A 27,648-nucleotide genomic window follows, 5' to 3' on the forward strand; every position below is an offset into this window, starting at 1 on the left:
AGCTTATAAAACTTACCTCATCTCATTCTCCAAAAAAACAGAACCACTGCTTTCTCCTAGAGCTTCGCTTATAGGGGACAGACAAAAGGGGGAAGAAAATGCATCAGAATCGGAGTCCAAAGGGCTATCTTTGCTCACTTCATCAGAAGATATGTCCAGAGACTGTTCATCTTCCCCTTGTTCTACAACATCCCCTGTTCCCTCTTCAGAGACATCAGAGGTATTCTGCTCTCCAGGAGTAACAGCAGCATTCTGTCCTGGGTTGTCTCCTGGGTTTTCTTTGGTAAATGTGGATGGTTTTTGAGATGATGAAGAAGCAGTTTTTGGAAGGTGCCGATTTCTTTTTCGTTGAACTTTTCGGACGGGGGAACTCTCAGGAGTAATGTAACGCAAGGCCTCTTCATCCTGACGCTGAATGCGAGAGTTAGGAACCCAGGCCAAAATCAAGGTGGCACCCAGAGACTCATCTTTCTCCATGTAGACACATAAGTATCCTAAGAAAAGTCAATTATATGGGAAAAAATAGTTATTTCATTGCTTTTGTTATGTTACCAATTATACTCATTCCAGCAAAGCGTGGATGTCAAGATTAATAGTCAGTACTGTTTGTTAGAACAAAAGCACATCTTCAAAAAGGATAACCAGTTCTGGGAGGACACAAGGGGGTAAACGATTACCCTCTAGGTTATTAAAAGTCTTGTTTCTCTAACACCCCCCCCCCCCCCCTCTCCTGCTGGAGCCATGATACATCACAGTTTTAAAGTGAACTTGTACTTTGCTCATCCAAGGCACTTACCATTCAAGAGTAAAGCAATGTTTTACTTAAAGGGCAACTCCTCTTTAAAAAAATAAATAGGGCAAATTAAAAAAAAATTATATACAGTGGGTATAGAAAAGAACCACCCCCTTTAATATAATCACATGCTGTTGCTTTGCAGTCTGAAATGAAGACAGACACAGTTTTTGTTTTATCAAGCTGTATTTACTCAGTGCAACTTATATCATTCAAGTGAAAGATAAAACACCAACATGTCAGAAAAAAAAAAAATCAAAAACAGAATCACTGAGTTAGAAAAAGGATCACCCCCCTTCCTAAAAAAGACAAACTCAATCAGGTGTAGCTAATCACCTTCTCAATGGAACACATTTGACTTCTGCTTTGCAGAACTGCTCAAGTTCAGTTAAATTTGATGGTGACCGTTTGTGGACTGCAGTTTAAATCATTCCACAGATTTTCAATGGGGTTTAAGTCTGGGCTCTGACTAGGCCATGCAAGGACATTCCCGTTTTTCTCCTTCAACCACTGTGTGGTCATTATTGCTGTGAGTCATTGTCATGTTGGAAGGTAAACCTTCATCTCATTGACAACTTTCTGGCAGAAGGCAGCAGATTTTCCTCAAGAATTTTAGTATATTTTGCCCCATCCATTTTTCCTTCTATCCTAAGAAGTGCTCCAGTCTCCTCCTGCAGGGAAACTCCCCAACAACCGGATATTACCACTAGAGGTCGACCGATATATCGGCCGATATTTGACGTTTTTTTCTTAATCGGCATCGGCCGATTGTGCTGATAAAAAAGGCCGATATAACTCAGCGATATAACTCAGCGGACTTGCAAATGACTTCTGAAGTCAATACAAGTTGCCTGTATTCTTCTCTGAAGCGACTTCTCCCCCTCTCTGGGCAGCCTGCCAAATCTGATAAAAAGAACTTGAATTGATACAATGTTTACACTTCTGAATGAGCTGAACTCCCTGTGTAGAAGTTCTCAGTTTAACCATTTAAAGACTAAATCTTTTCTGACACTCGTTGCTAGTAAAAAATCCTGTATTTTCTGCTAGAAAATCACTTAGAACCCCCAAACATTATATATATTTTTTTTTTAGCAGAGACCCTAGGGAATAAAATAGCGGTTGTTGCAATATTTTATGTCACACGGTATTTGCGCAGCGGTCTTTCAAACGCAATTTTTTTTTTTTTTAAAAAATACACTAATAAATTTACAAAAAAAACTAAGCAGTAAAGTTAGCCCATTTTTTTTCGTCCAAAAGTTTTGATTACCTGTTTTTGTGTATTTATTTTTAAGATATAGTTTTTTTTTATCTAAATTCTACATACAAGTGAACTGATTGGAGGTTTGTTTTGTTTAATAAATGTTTAAATGTAAAAAATTTTCTGTATCACTTTAGGTTGCTTTCACACTGCAGCGGGCATGCGTTGACGGTAAAACGCTGCTAGTTTTAGCGGCGCTTTACCGTCATTTTAGCGGCGCTATTCGGCTGCTAGCGGGGAGCTCATAACCCAGCTAGCAGCCGAGGAAGGGGTTAAATGCGCACCTGAAGCGCCGCTGCCGAAACGCTTTGCAGGCGCTTTGGCAGCGGTGCGCATTCATTTCAATGGGCAGGAGTGGTGGTATACACCGCTCCAAAGATGCTGCTTGCAGGACTTTTTTTTAACCTCCTGCCAGCGCATCGCCTCAGTGTGAAAGCACTCGGGATATCACACTGAGACTGCAGGGAAGACGTTTTACAGGCACTTTACAGGCGCTATTTTTAGCCCAAAAGCGCCTGAAAAACGCCCCAGTGTAAAAGGGGTCTAACTGTTAAATTTTATGAGATGAAAGAAAAAAAAAAAGAAAAAAAAAAAAAATCGGCCTAATATATCGGCCCAAAAAAATCGGCATCACATATCGGCCATCGGCCACCGAGATTTCTAAATATCGGCATCGGCATCGGCCAGAGAAAAACCCATATCGGTCGACCTCTAATTACCACCTTCATGCTAGAAATGGTGTTATTTAGATGGTGATCTGTATTGAATTTTCACCAGACATATCATTTGGTGTTGAGGTAAAACAATAACAAACCAATCAATATACGCTTATTGCGATTTTTTTTTTTTTTTAACCAAAAATATGTGGAAGAATACATATCGGCCTGAACTGATAAAAAAATTAGCTTTTTTTTAAAAAAAAAAAAAATGGGGATATTTATTATAGCAAAAGTACAAAATATTGTGTTTTTTTCACAATTGTCGCTCTTTTGTTTATAACGCAAAAAATAAAAACGCAGAGGCGATCGAATACCACCATATATATATTTATATAAATATATATGTGGCGGTATGCGAGGTGAGATAATGGATAATCGGTATATTTCACCTCGCATGCGTTCTATTGTTAGAGACTGAACCGGAATTACACACATACATATACACACACATATATTATTATCTCACATACAACAGATAGACAAGCCATATAGTAATTTAATGTTATTAAGAATTACCATACCATTACCATAAAATTCAGTGCTATATGGTAACCTGCTGTATGGAACACCTCAAGAACTATTTCACTCCTAGGCCCAGCCTCCCATTTTCACTTTAGTTGGCTGGACCATTTTTGCTATTTTTCACTTACAGCATTGAAATTTAGTAAAAATCTAAAATATATTTTCTGAAATCACAGGACCTGTAGAAACTTCACTAAAATGTTTATCAAAACTATATTTCTAACATTTATTAACCACTTAAGCCGCGGAAGAATTTACCCCCTTCCTGACCAGGCCATTTTTTGTGATACGGCACTGCGTTGCTTTAACTGACAATTGCGCGGTCGTTTGATGTTGTACCCAAACAAAATGTACGTCCTTTTTTCCCACAAATAGAGCTTTATTTCAGTGGCATTTGATCATGTCTGCGGTTTTTATTTTTTACATTATAAACAAAAAAAGGAGCGACAATTTTGAAAAAAAAAAAAAAAAAAAAAAAAAAAAAAAAAACACAATATTTTTTACTTTTTGCTATAATATCCCAAATTAAAAAAAAAAAAAAAATAACAAAATGCCTTCATCAGTTGAGGCCAATATGTATTCTTCTACATATTTTTGGTTAAAAATAAATAAATCGCAATAAGTGTATATCAATTGGTTTGCGCAAAAGTTATAGCGTCTACAAAGTAGGGGATAAATTGATGGCAATTTTTATTTATTTTACTAGTAATGGCGGCGATCAGCGATTTTTATCGGGATTGCGACATTGCGGCAGACAGATCAGACACTTTTTTGGACCATTGACATTTATACAGCCATCAGAGCTAAAAAAATAGCCACTGATTACTGTATAAATGTCACTGGCAGGGGGCGATCAAGGGGTTAAGTGTCTTCCCTAGGTATGTTTCTAACTGTGAGGGGATGTGATTGACTAGAGGAGCCAGATCGGTGTTTCTACTTAGTAGGAACAGTCAGGCTGTTTCTCCTCCCCTGTCAGAACAGGGATTTATGTGTTTACACACACAAATCCTCGTTCTGGCTCTTGTGCCCATGATCGTGCGCCTGCGTATGGCTCTTAAAAGGAGCCGCCGTACATATACGGCGATTCATGCAGGAGAGCCTTCCTGCCACCGTATATGTACAGGAGCCAGTCAGGAAGGGGTTAAGGGACATAGGATTCAGTTATTCTGAGACTATTGGGGTATACTGCTGCTTACAAGGGGATTTAGACAATAGCTATCCCAGATATAACCGCTTACACTACCAGCATTTTTCAGTTTTTGTGCTAGTGTCCTAGGACAGTGGTTCTCAACCCAGTCCCCCCAACAGGCCATGTTTTGGGAATTTCTCTTAGATAGAACCACTGTCCTAGGAGATTATAATTTTACTCGCCCTTTTATTTTAATTTTTTTCCAAGATAATATTATTTTCTCAATCAAGACTTCATCTAGGAAGATCCTTAGTGAAAGAACCTCGCAACAAATTTAGGCCTGAGGTACTGGAGAGAAGTCATGGACAACTTGTCAGTGCACGGGACTTGGAAGCCAGGAGAATCTCCTGTTCAGATCAATATTCTGGAGCTCCAAGGGATTTGGCTATCCCTGCAACACTTACCACCCCATCTACAGAATCGTTTGATGAGAATTCGGTTGAACAATGCCACAGCAATGGTGTACATCAACCATAAGGAAGGAACCAAAAAGGTGCAAGAGCGGCAAGACAGGTAGAAAGGATTTTAGCCTGGGCAGAACTCCATATTTAAGCCTTGCCACGGTTTACATTGTTGTAATAATATAGTAGCAATAAATATGTAGTAAATAATACATTATAATGAATAATATATCATTTTTTCCAGTGAGAAGAGAGAGTTTATTGGATCACAGAACAGATGACAAGTCCGACAGAGTACTTGCAAAATAATACAATAATCAGAAGGCTCAGAGTTCAATTCAAAATACTCAGTTATTTTCTGTCATAGCAAACAGAGGCACTCCACCCATCCCCAGTATACAGTATATGTCCAATCTATATTATGCACCTAGGTGGCTTCCATGCATGCAATAAATGTATATTATATTCTAAATCACTGGTTCACAATTCCTGTCTGGCAGTTAAAAAAATTCCCTTCACATACAGTTTAACCACTTGACCACTGGGCACTTAAACCCCCTTCCTAACCAGATCAAGCTTTCGGTGCTCTCACATTTTGAATGACAATTACTCAGTCATGCAACAATGTACCTATATGAAATTTTTGTCCTTTTTTTTCACACAAATAGAGCTTTCTTTTGGTGGTATTTAATCACTGCTAGTTTTTTTTATTTTTTGCGCTATAAAAGAAAAAAGACTGAAAATTCTGTAAAAAAATGCATTTTTCTTCGTTTCTGTCATAACATTACTAATTTTTCTTCATAAATTTTGGCCAAAATTTATACCGCTACATATCTTTGATAAAAATAGCCTAAATTGGTGTATATTTTTTGGTCTTTGTGAAAGTTATAGAGTCCACAAGCTATGGTGCCAATCTCTGAAAATTGATCACACCTGAAGAACTGATGGCCTATCTCATTTCTTGAGACCCTAACAAGCCAGGAAAGTACAGATACCCCCCAAATGACCCCTTTTTGGAAAGTAGACATTCCAAGGTATTTAGTAAGAGCCATGGTGAGGTTTTAGAAGTTGTAATTTTTTCCCATAATCCTTTGCAAAATCAAGATTTTTTTTTCTTTTTTTTTTTTTCACAAAATTGTTATATTAGCAGGTTATTTCTCACACACAGCATATGCACAGCACAAATTACACCCCAAAACACATTCTGCTACTCCTGAGTATGGCGATACCACATGTCTGAGACTTTTACACAGCGTGGCCACATACAGAGGCCCAACATGCAGGGAGCACCATCAGGCGTTCTTGGAGCATAAATTACACATATAATTTCTTGACTACCTCTTACACATTTGAAGGCCCTGGAGAACCAGGACAATTTTAATGCCCCCAAAATGACCCCATTTTGGAAAGAAAACAACCTAATGTATAATCTATGAGGTATATCGAGTCTTTTGAACATGTCATTTTTTTCTACAAGTTTTTGGAAAATGTGTAAAGAAAATTAAAACGCATTTTTTTTTTTTTTTTGCACAACTTTGTCCATTTACACAATATTTCTAACACAAAGCATGTACATACCAAAAATTACACCCCAAAATAAATTCTCCTACTCCTCCTGAGTATGGCGATACCACATGTGTGAGACTTTTCCAAAGCCTGGCCACATACAGAGGACCAACATGCAGGGAGCACCATCAGGTGTTCTAGGGACATAAGTTTCAAATCTAATTTGACTACCTAATACATTTTGTGAGGCACTGTAGTTGGATAGATGTGGCATGGATGATAACTGATGTGGCATGGATGAGCATGACTGGGGATGGATGAGCCGTAGATGGGGATGGCTGAGCATGAATGAGTATGGCCGGGTACGGCTGAGTATAGATAGGATGGCAGGGTACGGCTGACTATGGCTGGGTACGGCTGAGTACAGCTGGGAATGGCTGAGTACGACTGGGTACGACTGAGTATGGATGGGTATGGCTAATTATGGATGGGGGTGGATGGGATGGCTGAGCATGGATGGATGAGTATGGATGAGGATGGATGGATGAGTATGCTGAGGATGGATGGATGAGTATGCTGAGGATGGATGGGTGAGCATGGATGGATGAGTATGCTGAGTATGGATGGACGGATGAGTATGCAGAGTATGGATGGGTGAGCATGGATGCATGCGTATGCTGAGTATGGATGGGTGAGCATGGATGGATGAGTATGCTGAGTATGGATGGGTATGCAGAGTATGGATGGGTATGCAGAGTATGGATGGGTATGCAGAGTATGGATGGATGGATGAGTATGCCGAGTATGGATGGGTATGCCGAGTATGGATGGATGGATGGGTATGCAGAGTATGGATGAGTATGCAGAGTATGGATGTGTATGCCAAATATGGATGGATGGGTATGCTGAGTATGGATGGATGGATGGGTATACAGAGTATGGATGGGTATGCTGAGTATGGATAGATGAATGGATGAGTATGCGGAGTATGGATGGATGTGTATGCGGAGTATGGATGGATGGATGGATGGGTATGGATGGGTATCCTGAGTATGGATGGATGGATGGGTATGCTGAGTATGCAGAGTATGGATGGGTATGCTGAGTATGCAGAGTATGGATGGGTATGCAGAGTATTGATGGGTATGCATGGCTGAGAATCGATGGATGGATTTGTCACTGAGCAGCGCTGTGGGCACTAGACATCCAGCCCACAGCGCTGCTGCCAACGATCTCTCCCCTCTCCGCTCACACTGGACGGAGAGGGGAAAGAGGAACCGGACATCACGCCGGTTTGTTTACATGTGATCGCTCCGTCATTTGACGGAGCGATCACATGGTAAACGGCCACGAACAGCGGCCGTTTACCGCGATCCAGTCACGGATGTGTTCGGGTGCGCGCCCCAGGGGGCACGCAAGATCGGGATTCTGGGAGGATGTCACTGTACGCCCTCCCAGAGTTATGCAACCGCCCTGTAGCCGTCATTCGGCTATGGGCCGGTTGTTAAGTGGTTAACATCAGTAACTAAAGATGGAGGGGTTTCTGATTGTCTGACCAAACTATTTTGAGCTTGTGGTCAAACAAGATGAAAAGACCCCTAATTGTAGTTACAAAAAATGACAATTACGGTCACTATAATGTTTACCAGGTAAACAAGTTGCCCCTTGAAATGCTATTTAGCAAATGCTATTTAGCAAAAAAAAAGTACTAAAAGTATAAATATTTAAGACCCCCCATGTCTAGTTACCATTTAATTAATCAACCTACATGTTATAATCCTTACATATTCATAAACAAGTTGGCCTGCACAAAGTAAGTCATCTGCATCTTATGCACTGGTCCAAATCATTTGGTGGAGGGGAGATTATGATGTGGTGTTGTTTTTCAGGGGTTGGGCTTGGCCCCTTAGTTCCAGTGAAGGGAAAACTTTCATGCTCCCAACTTTGTGAGAACAGTTTGGGGATGGCCCCTTCCTGTTCCAACATGACTGCACACCAGTGTACAAACAAGGTCCATAAAGACATGGATGAGCGAGTTTGGGGTGGAGTAACTTGACTGGCCTGCACAGAGTCCTGACCTCAACCCGACAGAACACCTTTGGAATGAATTAGAGCTGAGACTGCGAGTCAGGCCTTCTTTTCCAACATCACAAATGCGCTTCTGGAAGAATGGTCAAAGATTTCCATAGACACACTCCTAAACCTTGTGGATAGCTTTCCTAGAAGAGTTGAAGCTGTTATAGCTGCAAAGGGTGGGCCAACTCAATATTGAACCCTACGGATTAAGGCTGGGATGCCTTTAAAGTTCATATGCCCAAATACTTTTGGCAATATAGTGTATAAATCCTACATAGATAACAGGCAGAAAATGACTGTCCCTGTGGTGAATGCAGTATGTGGACGTCATGGCCTCCAGATTTAACAACAACATACTGGACAGTTTGCTTTCAGGTGCCCACCAATACGCCAGCACGCCCTTTGCAGTGACGCCATCATACATTCCATGCTGGTTACGGCGGCGTCCGGCCGCTTCCTGCTACTACCCCCCTGTGACACAGCCAGTGCCCGAGGCTGCTACAATACCAAGACAGCTCGGAGAGGCTGAGACTGACTCCTCCCAATTAATTGTACCTGTATTACTTCTCTATCTCATGAGTTGCCATTTGTCTTAAAGTGGAAGTCCATGCTAAAACTAAAATCCCTGCATCTATAGCCACCAACATTCTAACACTAACCTATCTAGCCCTGAAAAGAAAAAATCAGTATACATACCTTTTCTTCAGGCAATCCGACCTGATCTCCAGCGGCAGAAGCTCTGATCCCACGCTGAGCTGTCAGCCACGGCTTCACTGTGTAGGCGGGTGCAGAGGACATGTCCGTCAACTGAAGCCCCATAGTAACTCTATGGGTGAATTTACTCCCCATTCCCATTTCACAGCCGTTGTTGGCCGTGTGCTCTGCAGAGCTTCTGCCGCTGGAGATCGGGTTGGATCACCTGCAGAAAAGGTATGCATACTGATTTTTTCTTTTCAGGGCTAGATAGGTTAGTGTTAGAATGCTGGTGGCTATAGATGCAGGGATTTTAGTTTTAGCATGGACTTCCACTTTAACTTTATTAAACTGTTGATTTTAATACTGCACTTAGTCTGGCACCCCTCTGTTCCAGTTTTCACTATACAGAGTTGTCTGCTTTGCTCTAAAGGTGCTGCCGCCAGGTGCTGTCTGATTACCTTTCACTCTATAAACTTTTATAATGGACTAATTTCCTATATTATGTCTTGTTGATTTATTGCTTGGGACACATCCCTCTAGCACCACTATACAATTGCTTACTTTGTTTCCAGGTGGCAGAGGTCTTCTGATGAAAGCAGTGGATGCTCTGGTGGCTCTGTGGGATCTTTGCCTTTACTCCTCTGAAATGTCTATCTTATTTACTTAAAATGATTGGGGTGGCTCTCACAGCACCCAACAGGCTCAGGAGAATGTGATTCTCTGGCATGATCGAACTTCTGGTAGACACATTGTGGGCCCTTGCAGATTCTCGCAATATCCTGTCCCAAGGACCAGTTTACCACCCTGCTTTGTGGTCACTGGCTTTAACAACAAGGCTGTTGATGCCAAGGTCTTAAGAGACTCAATCTCTTAGATTTGGGTAATCCGCATGCTATTAAAAGCTAGGAAGGCTACCCTTCGTATTGGTCTTTAAAGTGGTTGTAAAGGTTGAAGGTTTTTTTTTACCTTAATGCATTCTATGCATTAAGGTAAAAAAACATCTGTGTGTTGCTCCCCCCACAGCCCCCCTATACTCATCTGAACTCGCTCTTGATCAAGAGATGTGCACAAGAGCCTCGGTTGTCATGGGACTCCCTCTACTCTTTGGCTGAGAGCAGTGGGAGCCAATGTTAATCACAGCCATTGAAGCCAATGTGGAACGAGCAGGGGGCGGGCCGAGCTGCGGCTCTATGTGTCTTATGGACGCATAGATCAGGGCTCGAGAGCAAGCAGGCACCAGTGCCCCCATAGCAAGTGGCTTCCTACTGGGGGAACTGGTCATAGGGGAGGAGCCAGGAGCGCCAGCAGGGGACCAGAGAAGAGGAGGATTTGGGCTGCTCTATGTAAAACCATTGCACAGAGCAGGTAAGTATGACATGTTTGTTATTTATTTTTATTTTTTAAAAAGCCAAATCTATAATAGCATTTTAAGTCTTATTTAGCCTGGAGGAAAGAAATAGGAAATATTCCACGGGAAGAAGCCTGACCTTTCTGCAATCATCCTTGGATCAGTTTTTGTACTTGGATTAGTTTTAGTACCATCAAAGAACAAATCTTGGCTCTTGTAATCTTATTCCAAAGACCACTATTCTCCTATTTGTTAGAGATAGGATAAGTTCACCTTTTATTAAAAAAAATAATAAATAAATGTAAAAAAAGTGCATTTATTATTTTTTTACACTGGAGCCTGTAAAGCATTGCACGAGGCAATGGCAGGCAGTTAATGAATTGCAGGAAGAATCAAACTATGAGAGCACTTATCAGTGCCTTCGCAGTTCATTGAGAACTACAAACTGTCAGCTGTGGTGGCTGATGGTACTTATAGTTCATTCATTCACAGAACTCTGTGAATGAATGACATGGCGATGTGGGAAGGGCACTGCACTGCATGGTTGTGCCATTTTCAAACTATGACAGCGGGTGTGGAGAGAAGACCCCCCACCTGCTGTCACAGGAAGGGTGGGTTTTAGGGAGAGGAGGAAAAAGCTGGAACATTACATGTTCTACCCTAAATACTGGTGAAACATTTTCGAAAGGTGAATTTAAAACTTTTGTACAGGGTGCCCCTCATGTAGCTGCTCCTGTACAACCTCCTATGATTTGGTGGAATTTGAATTTAGTTCTATTGGCTCTTTACACCCCCCTCCCCCCATCCCGCGCTTTTCCCATAGTTTAACTGACCTTACGTCATTGCCATTTCTCTAGATGAGCACCAACTACTTGACCAATGACGGCTCTCACAGGGAAGACACAACAGAGGACAGGCAACACAACAGCCTCCTCTCCCAGTCAAGAGTGTCTATTTTACGACACAACTGCTTGGCATCAGGTGAAGCACGATGTAACATGATTGCATTCAGGATTTTGGGAAGGTAGACTTCTGGGTTACAGAGACCAGCCAAATAAAGATAATAACAGGCATCATGTGCTGTAAGTTGACCCTGTAGTGACACAGGGTCACTCAGCAAGTTTTGTGTTCATAGATTTTACAGGGATCTACATTTGCAAATGGTTTACAATATATACAGGGGGAAACATTACCTTTTCTACAACGTAATTTCTTAAATTACCTTATGCCAAACGTAAATCTGTAGCTTCATAAAAAATCAAATTAAATTAGCAACTCAGATAGACGTGTTTATTATACTTTCCTCTAGGCTATCATTTTCTATTTGTGAAAAAAGATGCAGCGCTAAAAATATGAAAGTGAAATTAAGTCAAAGCAGAGTAATAGTGAAAAAACTCTCATCAAAGAAAACCAAGGCAGATACCATACGAAAATTCATAATACAGTGAAAAAGTTAGACTAGAAAAAAAAAATGGTGAAAAGACTCTCAACAAGAAAGACCGCACAAAATAAAATTAAATCATAATATGCAGATAAAAATAGCCACATAGATTTGATTAATATACTAAGTGATAAACCATACTGAATAAGGCAATCAATAACAGAAATCAATGGTGTAAAATTTTTAAACAAATCATAAACACCAAAAAATAAATGTGTTAAGTCCCATACCGATAAAAATCAGTGCAAAAACAAAAAATACATATAAAGAAAGTCCAAAAAGGAGTGAAGATAATAATCCAGAGGTAGGTGTATGAAGCCAGATCCTAATTCCAGGATAGTAGCACACCCGAGTGAGTATAGAGGCTCCTTACCGACTGCAGGTGACCACCATGGGTGGTCTCACCAAGCACAGGGAATGATAAGGTCTCCCAGGAACCTATATCGGCATCTGTAAAAGCAGTTAGGTCCATGGCACTGTTCAGTGCATTCTCATACCTCCCAACATTTTGAGATGGAAATGAGGGACACCCACCAGCAAACACATGCAGGCACAGGACACTCCCCCGCCACACCACCCTTTCACACTGACTTCACAGGATTCAGGTGGAAACGCAAGAAGTGGGGGATAATAACTTTTATTCTTTCCTTAATCTTTGTTCGTGGAGAACAGAAGGACCCAAGAGAAACGTACACATTGTCTATACCACAGCAACAAAATACGATATATCAGCTGCCCAAGTTTAAGCACTTGTGGCTAATACCCAGCCAGGGCCTTTTCCTCTAAAGACTGCAGATGTTTGGTCTGGTCAGATGACATAGTAAGCCATTTTGGTCAGGGACATAATTGGTGGTAAAGCTTATGGACCTATGCATGGTCATATTTTTAGCGCTGCATCTTTTTTCACATTTGTACTGGAGTTTTTGTATTAGAGTTTTGGTGCTGGCCGCTTTATTTCTTTGTCAATAACTAATTCTATATTTAGTTTTCAGCGCAGCGTTAATCTTTTGTTTTTTTTTTAACATATCATTTTCTATTTGTTGACCACTAGCAGTCACCCAGTGACCTATATTGAAAGCTTTTATATTCTGGGGTCTCCAGAAGCAAGATCCCTCATGCAAACCTGTATTTCAGATAAAGCTTCTAACATACCTCCAGAATTATTCTCAACTACCAAAAGGAGCCTGCATACTAGTTGATTTCCCATAGGATGGTCCAGACACCTTAGGGAAGTTGAGAACTGTCAACACCATTAGCACTCCACTACTGGTGGCTAAACATGATATATGACCTCACTGGCAAACAGCACCAGGGGTGGCAAGTCAACTTTCAAATATTCTCAAAACAGAGAGATTCCACAATTAAGTACAAGGGTTTAGGGCCTCCCTGTCACTTTAGAATGCAAGAAGGCACCTGGAGGTCCTGAGATACACTCTTGGGTTCAAGTTAAAAGCCAACTACTAAGTACAGATGCTTTTTAACTCTTTAGCATATATAACAACTTACATTTTGGGTGGACTAGTGCTTCTGTAAGATTATAATTGGCAGGATCAAGAAGGAAACATTTTATCACTGTTAATCTGAAGAGATAGATACCTTCCTGGTGCTTCATTCTGCATTCTTTTGGGTCAATATTTGTGTTATGAACTACAAACATGTCCATATCTCTTCATCTCCATTGCATGAGGGCAGAGCAATTGATCATTTACAGAAGATAGGTGGGAAGGAAAGTATTATTCACTGCATTTAACAAGGATTGCCAAAAACACTACATTTCTGACAAGATTCACAGGCAATTTCTTTGGTTGCTGAAAATAATCCTAGCTTAAAAAAAAAACGAAACACGGTCACTACATTCAAGGACTGTAAGCTACTACATTTTTGTTGTTGGGTTTAATTATCCTTTAAGAAATGACTAGAGCAAGGCCACTACAAATACATTTATAATACATTCTGGAAAGCTAATGGCCTATGTGATTATATGTGAATATACAGTATCTCACAAAAGTGAGTAGACCCCTCACATTTTTGTAAATATTCTATTATATCTTTTCATGTGACAACACTGAAGAAATGACACTTTGCTACAATGTAAAGTACTAGTGAGTGTACAGCTTGTATAACAGTGTAAATTTTCTGTCCCCTCAAAATATCTCCACTCACAGCCATTAATGTCTAAACCGCTGGCAACAAAAGTGAGTACACCCCTAAGTGAAAATGTCCAAATTGGGCCCAAAGTGTCAATATTTTGTGTGGCCACCATTATTTTCCAGCACTGCCTTAACCCTCTTGGGCATGGAGTTCACCAGAGCTTCACAGGTTGCCACTGGAGTCCTCTTCCACTCCTCCATGACGACTTAACAGAGCTGGTGGATTTTAGAGAACTTGCTCTCCTCCAGCTTCCGTTTGAGGATGCCCCACATATGCTCAACAGGATTTAGGTCTGGAGACATGCTTGGCCAGTCCATCACCTTTACCCTCAGCTTATTTAACAAGGCAGTGGTCGTCTTAGAGGTGTGTTTGTGGTCGTTATCATGTTGGAATCTGAATCAGTCTCTGAAGGGAGGGGATCATGCTCTGCTTCAGTACGTCACAGTACATGTTGGCATTCATGGTTCCCTCAATGAACTGTAGCTCCCCAGTGCCGGCAGCACTCATGCAGCCCCAGACCCTGACACTCCCAACACCATGCTTGACTGTAGGCAAGACACACTTGTCTTTGTACTCCTCACCTGGTTGCCGCCACACACGCTTGACACCATCTGAACCAAATAAGTTTATCTTGGTCTCATCAGACAACAGGACATGGTTCCAGTAATCCATGTCCTTAGTCTGCTTGTCTTCAGCAAACTGTTTGTGGCCTTTCTTGTGCATCATCTTTAGAAGAGGCTTCCTTCTGGGACGACAGCCATGCAGACCAGTTTGATGCAGTGTGCGGTGTATGGTCTGAGCACTGACAGGCTGAACCCCCACCCCTTTAACTTATGCAGCAATGCTGGCAGCACTCATACGTCTATTTCCCAAAGACAACCTCTGGATACGACGCTGAGCACGTGCACTCAATTTCTTTGGTCGACCATGACATGGCCTGTCCTGTTAAACCACTGTATGGTCTTGGCCACAGTGCTGCAGCTCAGTTTCAGGGTCCTGGCAATCTTCTTATAGCCTAGGTCATCTTTATGTAGAGCAACAATTCTTTTTTTCAGGTTCTCAGAGAGTTCTTTTCCCATGAGGTGCCATGTTGAAATTCCAGTGACCAGTATGAGAGCGTGAGAGTGATAACACCAAATTTAACACACCTGAGACCTTGTAACACTAACGAGTCACATGACAACAGGGAGGGAAAATGGCTAATTGGGCCCAATTTGGACATTTTTCACTTAGGAGTATACTCACTTTTGTTGTTAGCGGTGTAGACATTAATGGCTGTGTGTTGAGTTATTTTGAGGGGACAGCAAATTTACACTGTTATATAAGCTGTACACTCACTACTTTACATTGTAGCAAAGTGTTATTTCTTCAGTGTTGTCACATGAAAAGATATAATAAATTATTTACAAAATGTGAGGGGTGTACTCAATTTTGTGAGATACTGTATATATAAAACACAGCTCACATGGAAGCACCTCTTTCACGTGAAATTGTTTAATTAAGCAAGTGTTTGCAAAATGCCAGTTGTGTTTTCCTTTAACACAATAGGAAACTAAAATAGCATTAGGTGTATGTGTACCTACAGCAAACCATTTTCTAAGAAAGTACACAGTATTGTCAGCTGTTCCCATTGTTTACAGGAGAGATCGTCAAATACTGGACCCAAGCTTTATAGCAGTTGTGTCAATAAGCTTCTTACACTCCTTGAGACTTTGTAGTTTTATACCCACGCTGGGCTCACCACTGAGATATTTGTATATCACTATCATATCTTCTCTCAAGCATCTCTTCTCCAGGGAAAATAACTTTAGTGCTTGTAGCCATTTCTCATAATTGAGGTCCTCCAGTCCCCTTATTCATTTTGTTGCCCTGCTCTAGACTAGGGTTGCAACTAACGATTATTTTCATAATCAATTAGTTGACCGATTATTGTTTCCATTAATCGATTGTTCGGTTAATAACCTTAAAAAAAAAAGTGTGGTGTATAATTTAGTTAATGTATAAATTTTTAAAAAAAGGTAATTTATTCTTAAATATCTCTATGGAGCGGTAAATATAAATAACCAACTATATGGTTAGGGAGCAAAATATTGAATCCACTCTGAGCATAACAGACAGAAGAGATATACTGTACATACTATTAGAAGAGATATACTGTATAAACTATTAGAGGAGATATACTCTATATACTATTAAAGGGTGAATCTGGTAAATATCAGACTCGGTGATCAAATTTTTTTATTAAAAACAAAAACAATGTCTTCCTTCAAAAATAATGTCATTTTAAGAACGTTCGTTCTTTCATTCAGCGAATGTACAAAGATTTTTTGTCTGAATATTCTCGTCTGAAAATTGATCAGTGTGGCCAGCATAAGGGTCAGTAGACACCTATGCAGTTTGCTTTTGATCTGTTTCTGCAGTGCTTTTTGCTGGGCGTTTTGATTTTTGCGCATGTGATTTTGCCGCGATTTGCATTTTTGCATTTTTTTGTCCAATTAGTTGTTCGGCAGATTAAAAAACACAAATTGCTGCAAAAACGCATTACATGCTTTTCTGCAGCTTTTCAATTGAAGTATATTAAACCAAAAAAGCACAGTTTTGCATGAACGTGTCCCATAGGAAAACATGTAAATGAACTGTAGTGCGTTTCTGAAAAAGCAGGAAAAAAAAAACACATAGATGTGAACCAGGTCTAAGACGTTTAGTAACATAATGGGGTTAAAAAACTAAAATTAGCCCTTTATAGTACAAAAAAAGCAAATAATCAATACTGAAAGGGGTTCGTTTTTTTAGTGTAGAACTGTGAAAGTACCGTATTTATCGGCGTATAACACGCACCCCAAGTTTAGGAGAGAATTTTAAGGAAAAAACTTTTAGGAGGGAAGTTTAAGGAAAAGAAACTTACATTAAAATGCCCATCAATGCAGCCTCATCAGTGTTCATCTGCAGCCTTGTTAGTGTCATTGCAGCCTTTTCAGTGTCAGTGCAGCCTTGTCAGTGCAGCTTTGCCCCAGTGCAGCCTTGTCCCCAGTGCAGCCTTGTCCCCAGTGCAGCCTTGTCCACAGAGCAGCCTTGTCCACAGAGCAGCCTTGTCCACAGAGCAGCCTTGTCCACAGAGCAGCCTTGTCCACAGAGCAGCCTTGTCCACAGAGCAGCCTTGTCCACAGAGCAGCCTTGTCCACAGAGCAGCCTTGTCCACAGAGCAGCCTTGTCCCCAGTGCAGCCTTGTCCACAGAGCAGCCTTGTCCCCAGAGCAGCCTTGTCCCCAGTGTCCCTGCAGCCTTGTCCCCGCCGCCATACACATACTAGTACTTTTAAATATGGCGCCGCGGAGTTCGGAGGGACTCGGGGCCGGCGGAAGTGAACGAACGCCGCCGAGATACACATAGCCGAGGGTTCTCGGCTCTTTCCGGCGCCGCTCACAGTCCCGCCCAGTCCCGCCCTATGATGGACATAACACAGGTCCAATGGCGGGACTGGGCGGGACTGTGAGCGGCGCCGGAAAGAGCCGAATACACTCGACTATGTGTATCTCGGCTCTGTGATTTCGGCGGCGCTCGTACAGCACCGCCGAGTCCTTCCGAACTCCGCGGCGCCATATTTCAAACTACTCGCTATGTGAATGTCGGCGGCGATCGCCGAAATTCACATAGCGATAGCGGGGATCGGCGTATAACACGCACCCACGACTTTCCCCTGATTTTAAGGGGAAAAAAGTGCGTGTTATACGCCGATAAATACGGTAATATTTGCAGTAGTGATTATTTGCTCTTCTATAAAGGGCTCATTTTAGGGTTCTTTTTAACCCCATTATGTTACTGGCCGATTAATCGATTATGAAAATAGTAATCGATTAATTTCATAATCGATTAATCGATTAGTTGTCTCAGCCCTACTCTGGACTCTCTCCAGTTCCAGCACATCCTTCCTGGGGATTGGTGACCAGAACTGAATGGAATACTCCAGATGTGCCTGAACCAGAGTTTTACAAAGTGACAGAATTATTGTTTTATTTCTGGAGTAAATCTCCTTTTTAATGCATGCTAATATAGTCTGCTTGCTTTGCTTGCTGCGGCTTGAATTTGCATGCTATTGCTCAGTCTGTCTTCAGCTAGGACCCCCAGATCTTTCTCAATCCTGGATTCCCCAAGAGGTTCAGCTCACTTCCTTGTAGAATGTTAACAGATTGTTTTGGCAAGAACGACCTTTCGTAAACCCATGCTGATTACTACTAATGATACTGTTTTCATTAGCAAATTCTTGGATATAGTTTCTCATCATCCCCCCCAATAGTTTACATACTATTAAAGTGGATGTAAAGCCAGTTCATGAAATCTGAGCTGGGCATATATAGCTGTAGTGTTTTCTTATCTTCAAAGAACTAAGTCCAGTAGCTGTCTCTTGCTCAGTAGCTCTGTTATCAGCCTGATAAGTTCTCACACGTTCTCCGAGATGGTGTTCTGTCAAATTAGCCAACTCCTCAGAAACTGCAACCACGTCACTTCTGGTTTATGTAAACCATCAGTAATTGGAGATTTTGATGAATTGCTGTTTGGACACAACACCGGCAACCAAGTACTGTCCGGTACAGGAAGATTTAGCAGTTTTGACAGCACAGGGACAAAGTTGTTGCCACCTCGGCGGCGGCCATTTTGTTGGCTAGTATCAGAGCGGAGTAACAATCTCCGCTCATAATATAGTGCACCGGACTATATTTGGTTGCCGGTGTTGTGCACAAACAGCAGTTCGTCAAAATCTCCAATCGCTGATGGTTTAAAGAAATCGGAAGTTAAGTAGTTGGAGTTTCTGACGAGTTGGCTATTTTGACAGAACAACGGGAGATAGAAGTTTGTGTTGGGGGAGGTTGCTATAAATAGATTAGCAGTCAGATTGCCATCTAAGAACAGAGCTACGCACATTCCTTTCTTCCTTTGCCTATGAGGAGAGGGGGTGTGTGCCTTTCCTCCAATCAGCTGTCTTGGGTGTATTCCAATGGTTCACTCCCAGTTAAACACTTTAACACGAAGAGCACTTTCTAAACAGTATATAAAGCTGAAGACATCAGATATACATGTAAAAGTTATGTAGGGAGATTTGTTTCATACCTGTGTATCATCTGAGGCTGTTCGCTTCACTGGGTATATGGGAAGTTTACATTCACTTTAATGTTAGACTGCTAGGCCTGTAGTTTCTAGGAATATATTTCTGCCCTTTTTTGAATATTGGTACCACATGGGCTTTTCACCAATCAGCTGGTACCATTCCTGTCAGTATGCTGTCCATAAAGATTAGGAATAATGGTCTGGCTATAACCTGACTGAGTTCCTTAAGGACTCTCGGGTGTAAGACATCCGATCCTGGTGATTTATTTGTGTTAAGCTTTTCTAGTCTTTTCTGGACACTGGCTTCTTTTAGCCACAAGAGTACATCCTGAGCTGTGCAACTATCAATACATGTTGTCATGGTTGTTATACCCCTCCTTTTCCGGTGTAAAATCTAGGGAGAAGAAAGTATTTAGTTCCGTTGCCTTCTCCTTGTCATCAGTAGCTAGCTTCCCTTCGTCAACCTTTATTGGGCCAATTTGCTCTGAATGCACTTTTTTACTGTTAAGAAAAAATTAATTTTTTTTTACTCTCTTCTGCTATGTGTCACTTATATTCTTTTTTAGCCACCCTGATTGCATTCTTACACTTTCCTACTGCATTCCTTGTAGTGTTGGAATGCTGACAATGACCCCTTTGCTTTATATTTTTTAAAGACCATTTTTTTTTACCATTTTTTTTTCTTTAACCACTTCAGCCCCGGAAGATTTGGCTGCTCAATGACCAGGCCATATTTTGCAATATGGCACTGCGTCGCTTTAACTGACAATTGCGCAGTCGTGCGACGTTGTACCCAAAACAAATTTAACGTCCTTTTTTTCCCATAAATAGAGCTTTCTTTTGGTGGTATTTGATCACCTCTGCGGTTTTTATTTTTTGCGCTATAAACAAAAGAGCGGCAATTTTGAAAAAAACACAATATCTTTTACTTTTTGCTATAAAAAATATCTCACATTTAAGAAAAAAAAAAAAAATTTTCCTCAGTTTAGGCCGATATGTATTCTTCTACATAGTTTAGGTAAAAAAAAATCCCAATAAGCTTATATTGATTGGATTGTGCAAAAGAAAATCGCATCTACAAAATAGGGGATAGATTTATGGCATTTTTATTATTTTTTTTTTTTTTTACTAGTAATGGCAGCGATTTGCGATTTTTATTGGGACTGCGTTATTGCGGCGGACAAATTGGACACTTTTGGGACCATTGACAATTATAGCGCGATCAGAGATATAAAAATGCACTGATTACTGTATAAATGTCACTGGCAAGGAAGGGGTTGACACTAGGGGCGATCAAGGGGTTAACTGTGTTCCCTCACTGTGTTCTAACTGAAGGGGGGATGGGACTTACTAGGGGAGGTGATAGATCGCTTTTCATACTTTGTATGAACACACGATCAGTCTCTTCTCCCCTGAAAGAACCGAGATTTGTGTTTACACACACAGATCCCGTTACCGCTCTGTCACGAGCGATCGCGGGTGCCCGGCAGTCATCGCACCCACCAGGCACTCGCATCAGCTCCGGCGGTGAGCCGCAGGCACGTGCACCCCCCTAGTGGCCACAATGGGAAGCGACGTAAGGCAACGTCGATTTGCCCAGCCGAGCCAACCGAACGCAGTAAAACTGCGGCGGCTGGTTGCCAAGTGGTTAATATGACTTTTTATGCTATGGTTTAGCCACCCAGGTTTAGCTTTTTCATTTATTGCCCATCTGAAAGCACTCGTGATACCTTTATTTAATATGTTCCTAAAGCATTCCCATTTTTTCCTCAGTGTTCAACATTTCTAGGATTCAGTCCAATTTAATGTCTGTTTGTAGTATTAAGAGCACTTTAGAAAAAAGTTGTCCCTTTTAAAATCTAGTGCCCTTGTACTCCCCTGGTGCCTCTTTTTCCTAAGATTTATGCTGAATGTAATTATCCTGTAATCGCTAGTTCCAAAGTTGTCCCTTGTTTCCACATCCGCGACCAGAGCGGAGTCATTTGTAATTAATAGGTATAGCAATGCATTCTTTCTAGTCAGGGAATCCACCAATTGGGACATGAAGTTGTCCTGCAAGACATTTAAAAAGTGATGGGCCTTTAATGAGCTGCCTCTTCTGCTCAATCAGCCCTGTTTCACACTTGTGCGGTGCGAATTGAAGCTCAGGTTTCACTGGTGAGATAAAAATCTCCTGTTCAAAGGATTCATTGCGTTTTTGCTCAGGATTAGAGAGCAGGGAGAGGGGGAGGGAGGAGGGGGGGAGAGGGGGAGGTGTAGTGAGGAGAAGTAGAAATTCCTTGTTCAGAACGCAATGCATCTGCGAATCAGATGCGTTCCCATAGGAGATAATAGGCTTGTAGTTCGCACCGCAATGCCCAAAAAACGCACACGTTTTTTGTGCAATGCGCAGTGCGAATGCAACGCACATATGTGAACCAGATACATTCATATGAATGTATTTTAAAATGTCCTGCGAATTAGATGCGGTGTAAGCCGCATCTAATTCGCATAGGTGTGAACCCGGGCTCAATATCTTGATAGTCCCCCATTATGACAACATTTCCCTGCCTCACCGCCATTTCAAACTGCGATACAAGATCTAACTCCTCCTCTTCCTTCAGGTTAGGGGGCCTGTAACATACCCCCACTATTTTTCCCACTTGCTTCTTTCCTTTGGCGTTCCACTCACATGGATTTCAGATCCCCCTTGCCCCATTTGCAATGCCATTCCTCTCTTCCACCCATAAATCATTTTTGATATATAGGCACACCCCTCACCCTCTTCTACCTTCCCTGTGCCTCCAGTACAAGGAATACCCCAGGATAGTTGGCAGCCAGCCATGTGAGCTGTCGAACCAAGTTTTTGATATTCCCACAAAGTCTAAATCTGTATGTCTTGTATTTTTCTGTCATTGTAAGTATTTTGTATATGCACCATTCTTGTTTAGTGAAGGCACAATGATATACTACTGGGTATAATGTAAAGATAAGACAAACAGTCGAAAAGAAAATAAGAAAAATTACTGGAGGCTTCTGGCTGAGATTTGCAATTACAGTCCATTTGAAACAGGCCTGTTTTCTGTAGTATTTTCAATTGCTTGTTCCAAGATAAATGCTGTGCAAACTGTTCAAGAAAAGCAAAACTGCACAGGCTTCAGTTTGACCAGCAGTAGGAAGGGGGGGGGGGGGGCTGCTTGGGCCAGAGACAGTCAGTAGATGCCTCATGCTAAGGTATTTAGGTATTTGCAAAGTATTCCTCTCCTTTGAATATGACTTGAGATGATAAAGTCTCAAATCATTATGCAAACTTTGTCCTTGAATCAAGTCATTAAAAGACAATTATGCCGGCCATACATGGGTCGCATTTTCAATAAAAAATTGTAATGAAGAATTTCGCACCATTAGTGGGTCATAGCAACGGACGATTTTTGTGCAGCCATCGAATTTAACCGATCGGACATGTTGGAAATTTTTTTAAAAACAAATGAGTTTCTAACCAATGATGGGAGAATCATGCAAGAAATAAGCATGAGTTGTGACCTAGAAAGAAAAGAATATTCCCGGCCACAAAATTTGTTCTCTGTAGCAAATTGAGGTGAAATTGAAGGCTTGATTGTTGGAATTTTAAAATCAATTGTGGCACAATCGGATTACAAATCGCACAAAATTTCAGATTTTTTGATTTTCTGATAAAATTTATTTGGAATTTGCGCCATGTATGGCCTTCATTAGCAATTACTTTAGTGTGTACAATCAACTGCTAGTCGGGTCAGTTATTTACAAGAACAGCGTGCAGCCCTCATGTCAAAATGAACAAATGTCTTAGACCCTTTTCACACTCGGCGCTTTGCAGGCGCCGCAGCGCTAAAAATAGCGCCTGCAAAGCGCCCTGAAAGAGCCGCTGCTGTCTCTCCAATGTGAAAGCCCCGAGGGCTTTCACACTGGAGCGTTGCCCTGGCAGCACGCTAAAAAAGTCCTGCTAGTAGCATCTTTGGAGTGGTGAAGGAGCGGTGGTATACACTGCTCCTTCACCGCTCCTGCCCATTAAAATCAATGGGGCAGCGCGGCTATACCGCCAGCATATGGCTGCTGCAGCAGCGCTTTGCGGCAGTTTTAACCCTTTCTCGGCCACTAGCGGGGGGTAAAAGTGCTCCAGTAGCGCCCGAAAAGCGCAGCGACATTGACGGTAAAGCGCCACTAAAAATAGCGGCGCTTTACCGCCGAAGCACCCACCGCCCCAGTGTGAAAGGGACCTTAAAGAAAAAGGAAGGGCTATAAACCTTTTAGTAAAGCCAGGTTATATGTCATTGTCAGATCCCAAAATTAGAATTGTGAAGATGTGCTCTCCTCAAATGACAGCAAGGATGAGAAGGTAGAATTTAATATTACTAATGATGATCACCCAGTGGAAAAGAAAGCTCCTGCCAGTCAATGCACAAATGCACCAATGCATCCTTCACTTCTGGCGCTCGTGCGCAGCTGTGCACAAGCGCGTTCTGTGATCACTGTGTCCGGATTACAGATCAGTGTACAAGCTGCTATAAATGACCCTGGTACCATGTGATTGCTGTGATCAATCATAGTGAAACATGAAAAGTAAACAAATGTGGTCATTCATGACACCCTTGCTTACTACTGTGTGTACTACTGTGATCTCTGTGATTGGTCACAGTGATAACATGGTAGTGGCCCTGTACCATGTGATAGCTGTGGCCAAATACAGCTATTCCAATAGTAAACAATGGCATTATGAATGGATGCTACAGTGTAACTTATTGCTTATGCAGTAATCATCAATGTAATAGGCAATAGTGTAGAAAAAAAAAAAATAAAAAAACCTGATCACTGCTCCAGAGCCGTACAGTGTTCACTATGGTGACATTCACTGCTCTAGTGATAATATGTGAAAAACAAAATTTGTAAAAACAATTACAATTGTCATTGTTCAGCTGTGGCACTGATCATGTACAATGGCTGGCTGCTCTGATATCACTGTATGTCAGTGCCACCATTCCTTGTCTCCGATCACAACAGCAGCATTTCTGCCTGCTGCCAGGACTGATCCTTTGCCTGTTTGCTAACCAAGTGTCTGCCTGCGCTTGAACTGCCACATCCTGCGGACTACGTTCCTATGAAACACCAGTCCTAGCCATACCTTTCAGACAACTGCATTCTTGGAACCACAGGAACTCTCTTGTTCTTCAGCCTCCTGTACTCTGTAGCCAGTGAACATGGCATTCCTGGGGGGGAATCTACTTTCCAGTATGTCACCAGTATGTTACCAGTACATAATCAGTCCAGACACTGAAAAAGTGTCACATGTGGAATTGCCATACTCGGGAGGAGTAGTAGAATGGGTTTTGGGTTGTAATTCGAAGTATGCCTATGCTGTGTGTGAGAAATAATATTAAATAATAAAAAATTGCAAACTATGTGCAAAAAAAAAATGCCTCTTAAAAAAAAACCTTGAAATGTTTACTCTCCATAATATGTTCAGTTTGTGGGTGTTTCCACTGTCCTGGTGCTCCAGGGCCTCGAAAATGTGATGGGGAGTCAGGAAATAGGATGTGTAATTTATGCCCCTGGAACGTCTGAAGGTGCTCCTTGGATTTTGGGCCCATCTATGTGGTTAGGCTATGAAAAAAGGCTATGAAAAAGTCTCATGCATGTGGTATTGCCATACTTGGGGGGTAGCAGAATGTGTTTTGGGGTGTAATTCTAAGTATGCCTATGAAGCGTGTTAGAAATATCTACTGACAATAGCGATAGGGGGATGGACTACTAGGATAACTTTATCCCAGAACCAAACACTGATAAAATGAAAGTGGTACCTTCAGAAGCGAGGGGGTATTGCAGCAGGGGATGTCAAAACATTTTAAAATAAAAGGCTTGTCACTTTCACCAGCACCAAGCCAGAAGAAATTCCTGTGCTGCAACCATTCCCCATTCAAGAGGCTGCACCTTTTAGAATCTGTAGAAAATGAGAAAAAGTCAGCATGGTTCACTAATGGTTCAGCCACAGTCAACTTGTCTGGGTGTCAATGGACAGCGGCATGCTACAGCCCAAGAACTAACACAATCACGCAGTAGACTGGAATTTAAGGATCCAGCCAGTATGCAGAGTCGAAAGGTGTAGCAATGACCTTTTAAGTGGATTATTTTTCCCATGTCACTAAATACACTGACAGCTGGGAGGTAAAAAAAAAAAAAAAAAAAAAAGAAAACGCTTTTTAAATCTTCCAGGGAATCTTGCACTTCAGCATCTAAATCTGTGCAGGAGGTTGCTGAGCTGTGTTGTCAGATAGCTAGCCCTACCCACCGGCCTAGCTATCCAACAATGCTAATCAATGGAGATGGGTTTCTGACTGACAAATGAGGAGGTGTGGCAAAAGGGCTTTTATTCACAAAAACAGAAGCAAATAAAGTTACAAGCCAGGAACTACACTAGGTTGTCTTTGACTAGTGTAGTAGCTGGTGTGTGCTGTTGTCAGCTTGTGTTTTTGTGAATGAAAGCCCTTTTCTCCAGCTACAATTAATCCAGAAGCTACAGAAGTTGCTTATGGCTGCCCCAGATAAGTCCAATATGAGAACAGCTCGTCCTCCATCGAAACAACAGTACAACAGTGGGCCAAAGACTCTGTAATGTACTGGCTGTGCCATGTCCCATATCATCCACAGACAGCTGGGTTGATTGTCCAAGTTTAAGCTTGCATATCTGGTCTTTCAATAGCCTATTGTATCTTTCAAACACTGAGAAGTGGGATCTGGTCATTACACAGGCAGTTCTGTTAAACTCTAGGCCAATAGCCAAAAGTACACTATATAAAAGGATGATGGGTGCTAGATCAAAGATTCCCCAGCTGGAATACACAAGCCAGCATTTAGTGAGGTTGTCCACATAACAAGTGAGTACTTCATATGACATACAAAAGCTGGATATTTGCAGCAGAATCTGATCTCAGAATAATGCCGCGTACACACGACCGGTTTTGCCATCGGAATTAACTCCGATGGAATTCCATTCGAGTGGTCTTGCCTACACACGGTCAACCCAAAGTCCAAGTCCGACCGTCCAGAACGAGGTGACGTACAGCACGTACGACGGGACTAGAAAAAGGTAGTTCAATAGCCAGTAGTCAATAGCTTCCGTCTTGTACTTGCTTCACAGCATGTGTCGTTTTTGGTCTGTTGGAACAGCATACAGACGATCGGTTTTCCCGATCAGAATTGGTTCCGTCGGAAATATTTAGAACAGGTTTCATTTCTAGGTCCGTCAGAATTTTCAAAAAAAGAAGGTCGATGAGGCCTACACACAATCGGAATAGATGATGAAAAGCTTCCGTCTGACTTTTTCTGTTGGACATTCCGCTCGTGTGTACAGGGCATAAGAGGTAATCTGGCAAGAAGACCCTCCAAGATAAAACAGCAATGCTCTGAGAAAAAAAAAATATATACAGTATATATTATATGTATATAAAAAGCGTCCGATTTTGAGTGCGTTCATGCGCTAATGCAAATGAAGTCCTAATGTTAGAATGAATTTCTCTGTGCATTCCCAACAAAATTACATTCCCAACAAAAATACTAATACTAAATTTAGACATTGTGGTACATCTTCTCTGCATCCTGAGTGTATAGCTAGCTGAGCTTCCAATCCATGGTACTTCACAGATTAGCTATTGTGGTTGTACCTGTGGTTTGTCCATTATGTGAACAGGAACTTAATATTTGCTTTTTATTACAAATACTTATCCAGAATAAATAGAAGTCTATAAAAATAAGACATCATGAGACCGTTGGTTAACATTGAAAACAAATGCTTGATGAGATTGATACTGGGAACACAATCTACCTGCTCAGCTCCAGTAATGTGGTAATCCGAGAATTTATGCTTTTTGAATTCGATGAGCTGCTGCAAGGAAACAGATAATATTGTGGAAAAAAAATGATGTTCCAACAATCGTGGCCTGGAAAGCTTTAGGGCCAGTTCACACCATAGAAACGCAGTCCGGATGCGTTCCAGGTGCTTTTCTGCGTGTTTTTGATGCATTCCAGTGTGTTTATGATGCGTTTTTGGTGCGTTTTTGATGCAGTTAAGTGCTTTTTTTCCCCCCTCTTTTTTTCTTAACCTTAAATAAGGACAAGTGTGTTGTAGTGCGTTTTTGGTGCATTTAGGTGCGTTCCAGTGCTTTTTGGATGCATTTTACAGCGTTCCAGTACAGTTCAGTGCAGAAAAAATGCAGCATGTTCTACTTTTTTTTCAGGAACTGGAACGCACTGGAACTGCAAGCGCTGGTGTGAACTATGCCATTGAAAACCATATAAAGTACTTTCCATGCATTTTTGATGCAGAAAAAAAAACACACTGGACTGCATGTGGTGTGAACTGGCCCTCAATAAATAAGGCCCTTCCCCTATACAAGGCCACATATGTTAATAGAGGAGTACCTCATAAAATTGACAA

The 27,648-nt window shown here is 41.5% G+C and overlaps 1 protein-coding gene across 5 annotated transcripts in view; it reads right to left on the minus strand.

Annotated features, from left to right (window-relative positions):
* TBC1D16 (TBC1 domain family member 16) overlaps positions 1 to 27,648 on the minus strand; it is a 241,513-nt gene that overhangs the window by 144,744 nt on the left and 69,121 nt on the right. For all 5 annotated transcript variants that reach the window (XM_073608200.1, XM_073608201.1, XM_073608204.1 and 2 more), the window contains exon 3: positions 17 to 494. In XM_073608200.1, the coding sequence (XP_073464301.1) occupies positions 17 to 494 (478 nt within the window). The remainder of the gene's footprint in view (positions 1 to 16; positions 495 to 27,648) is intronic.

Source organism: Aquarana catesbeiana, linkage group LG12 (assembly GCF_042186555.1).
Source record: "Aquarana catesbeiana isolate 2022-GZ linkage group LG12, ASM4218655v1, whole genome shotgun sequence".
NCBI classification, from domain to species: domain Eukaryota; kingdom Metazoa; phylum Chordata; class Amphibia; order Anura; family Ranidae; genus Aquarana; species Aquarana catesbeiana.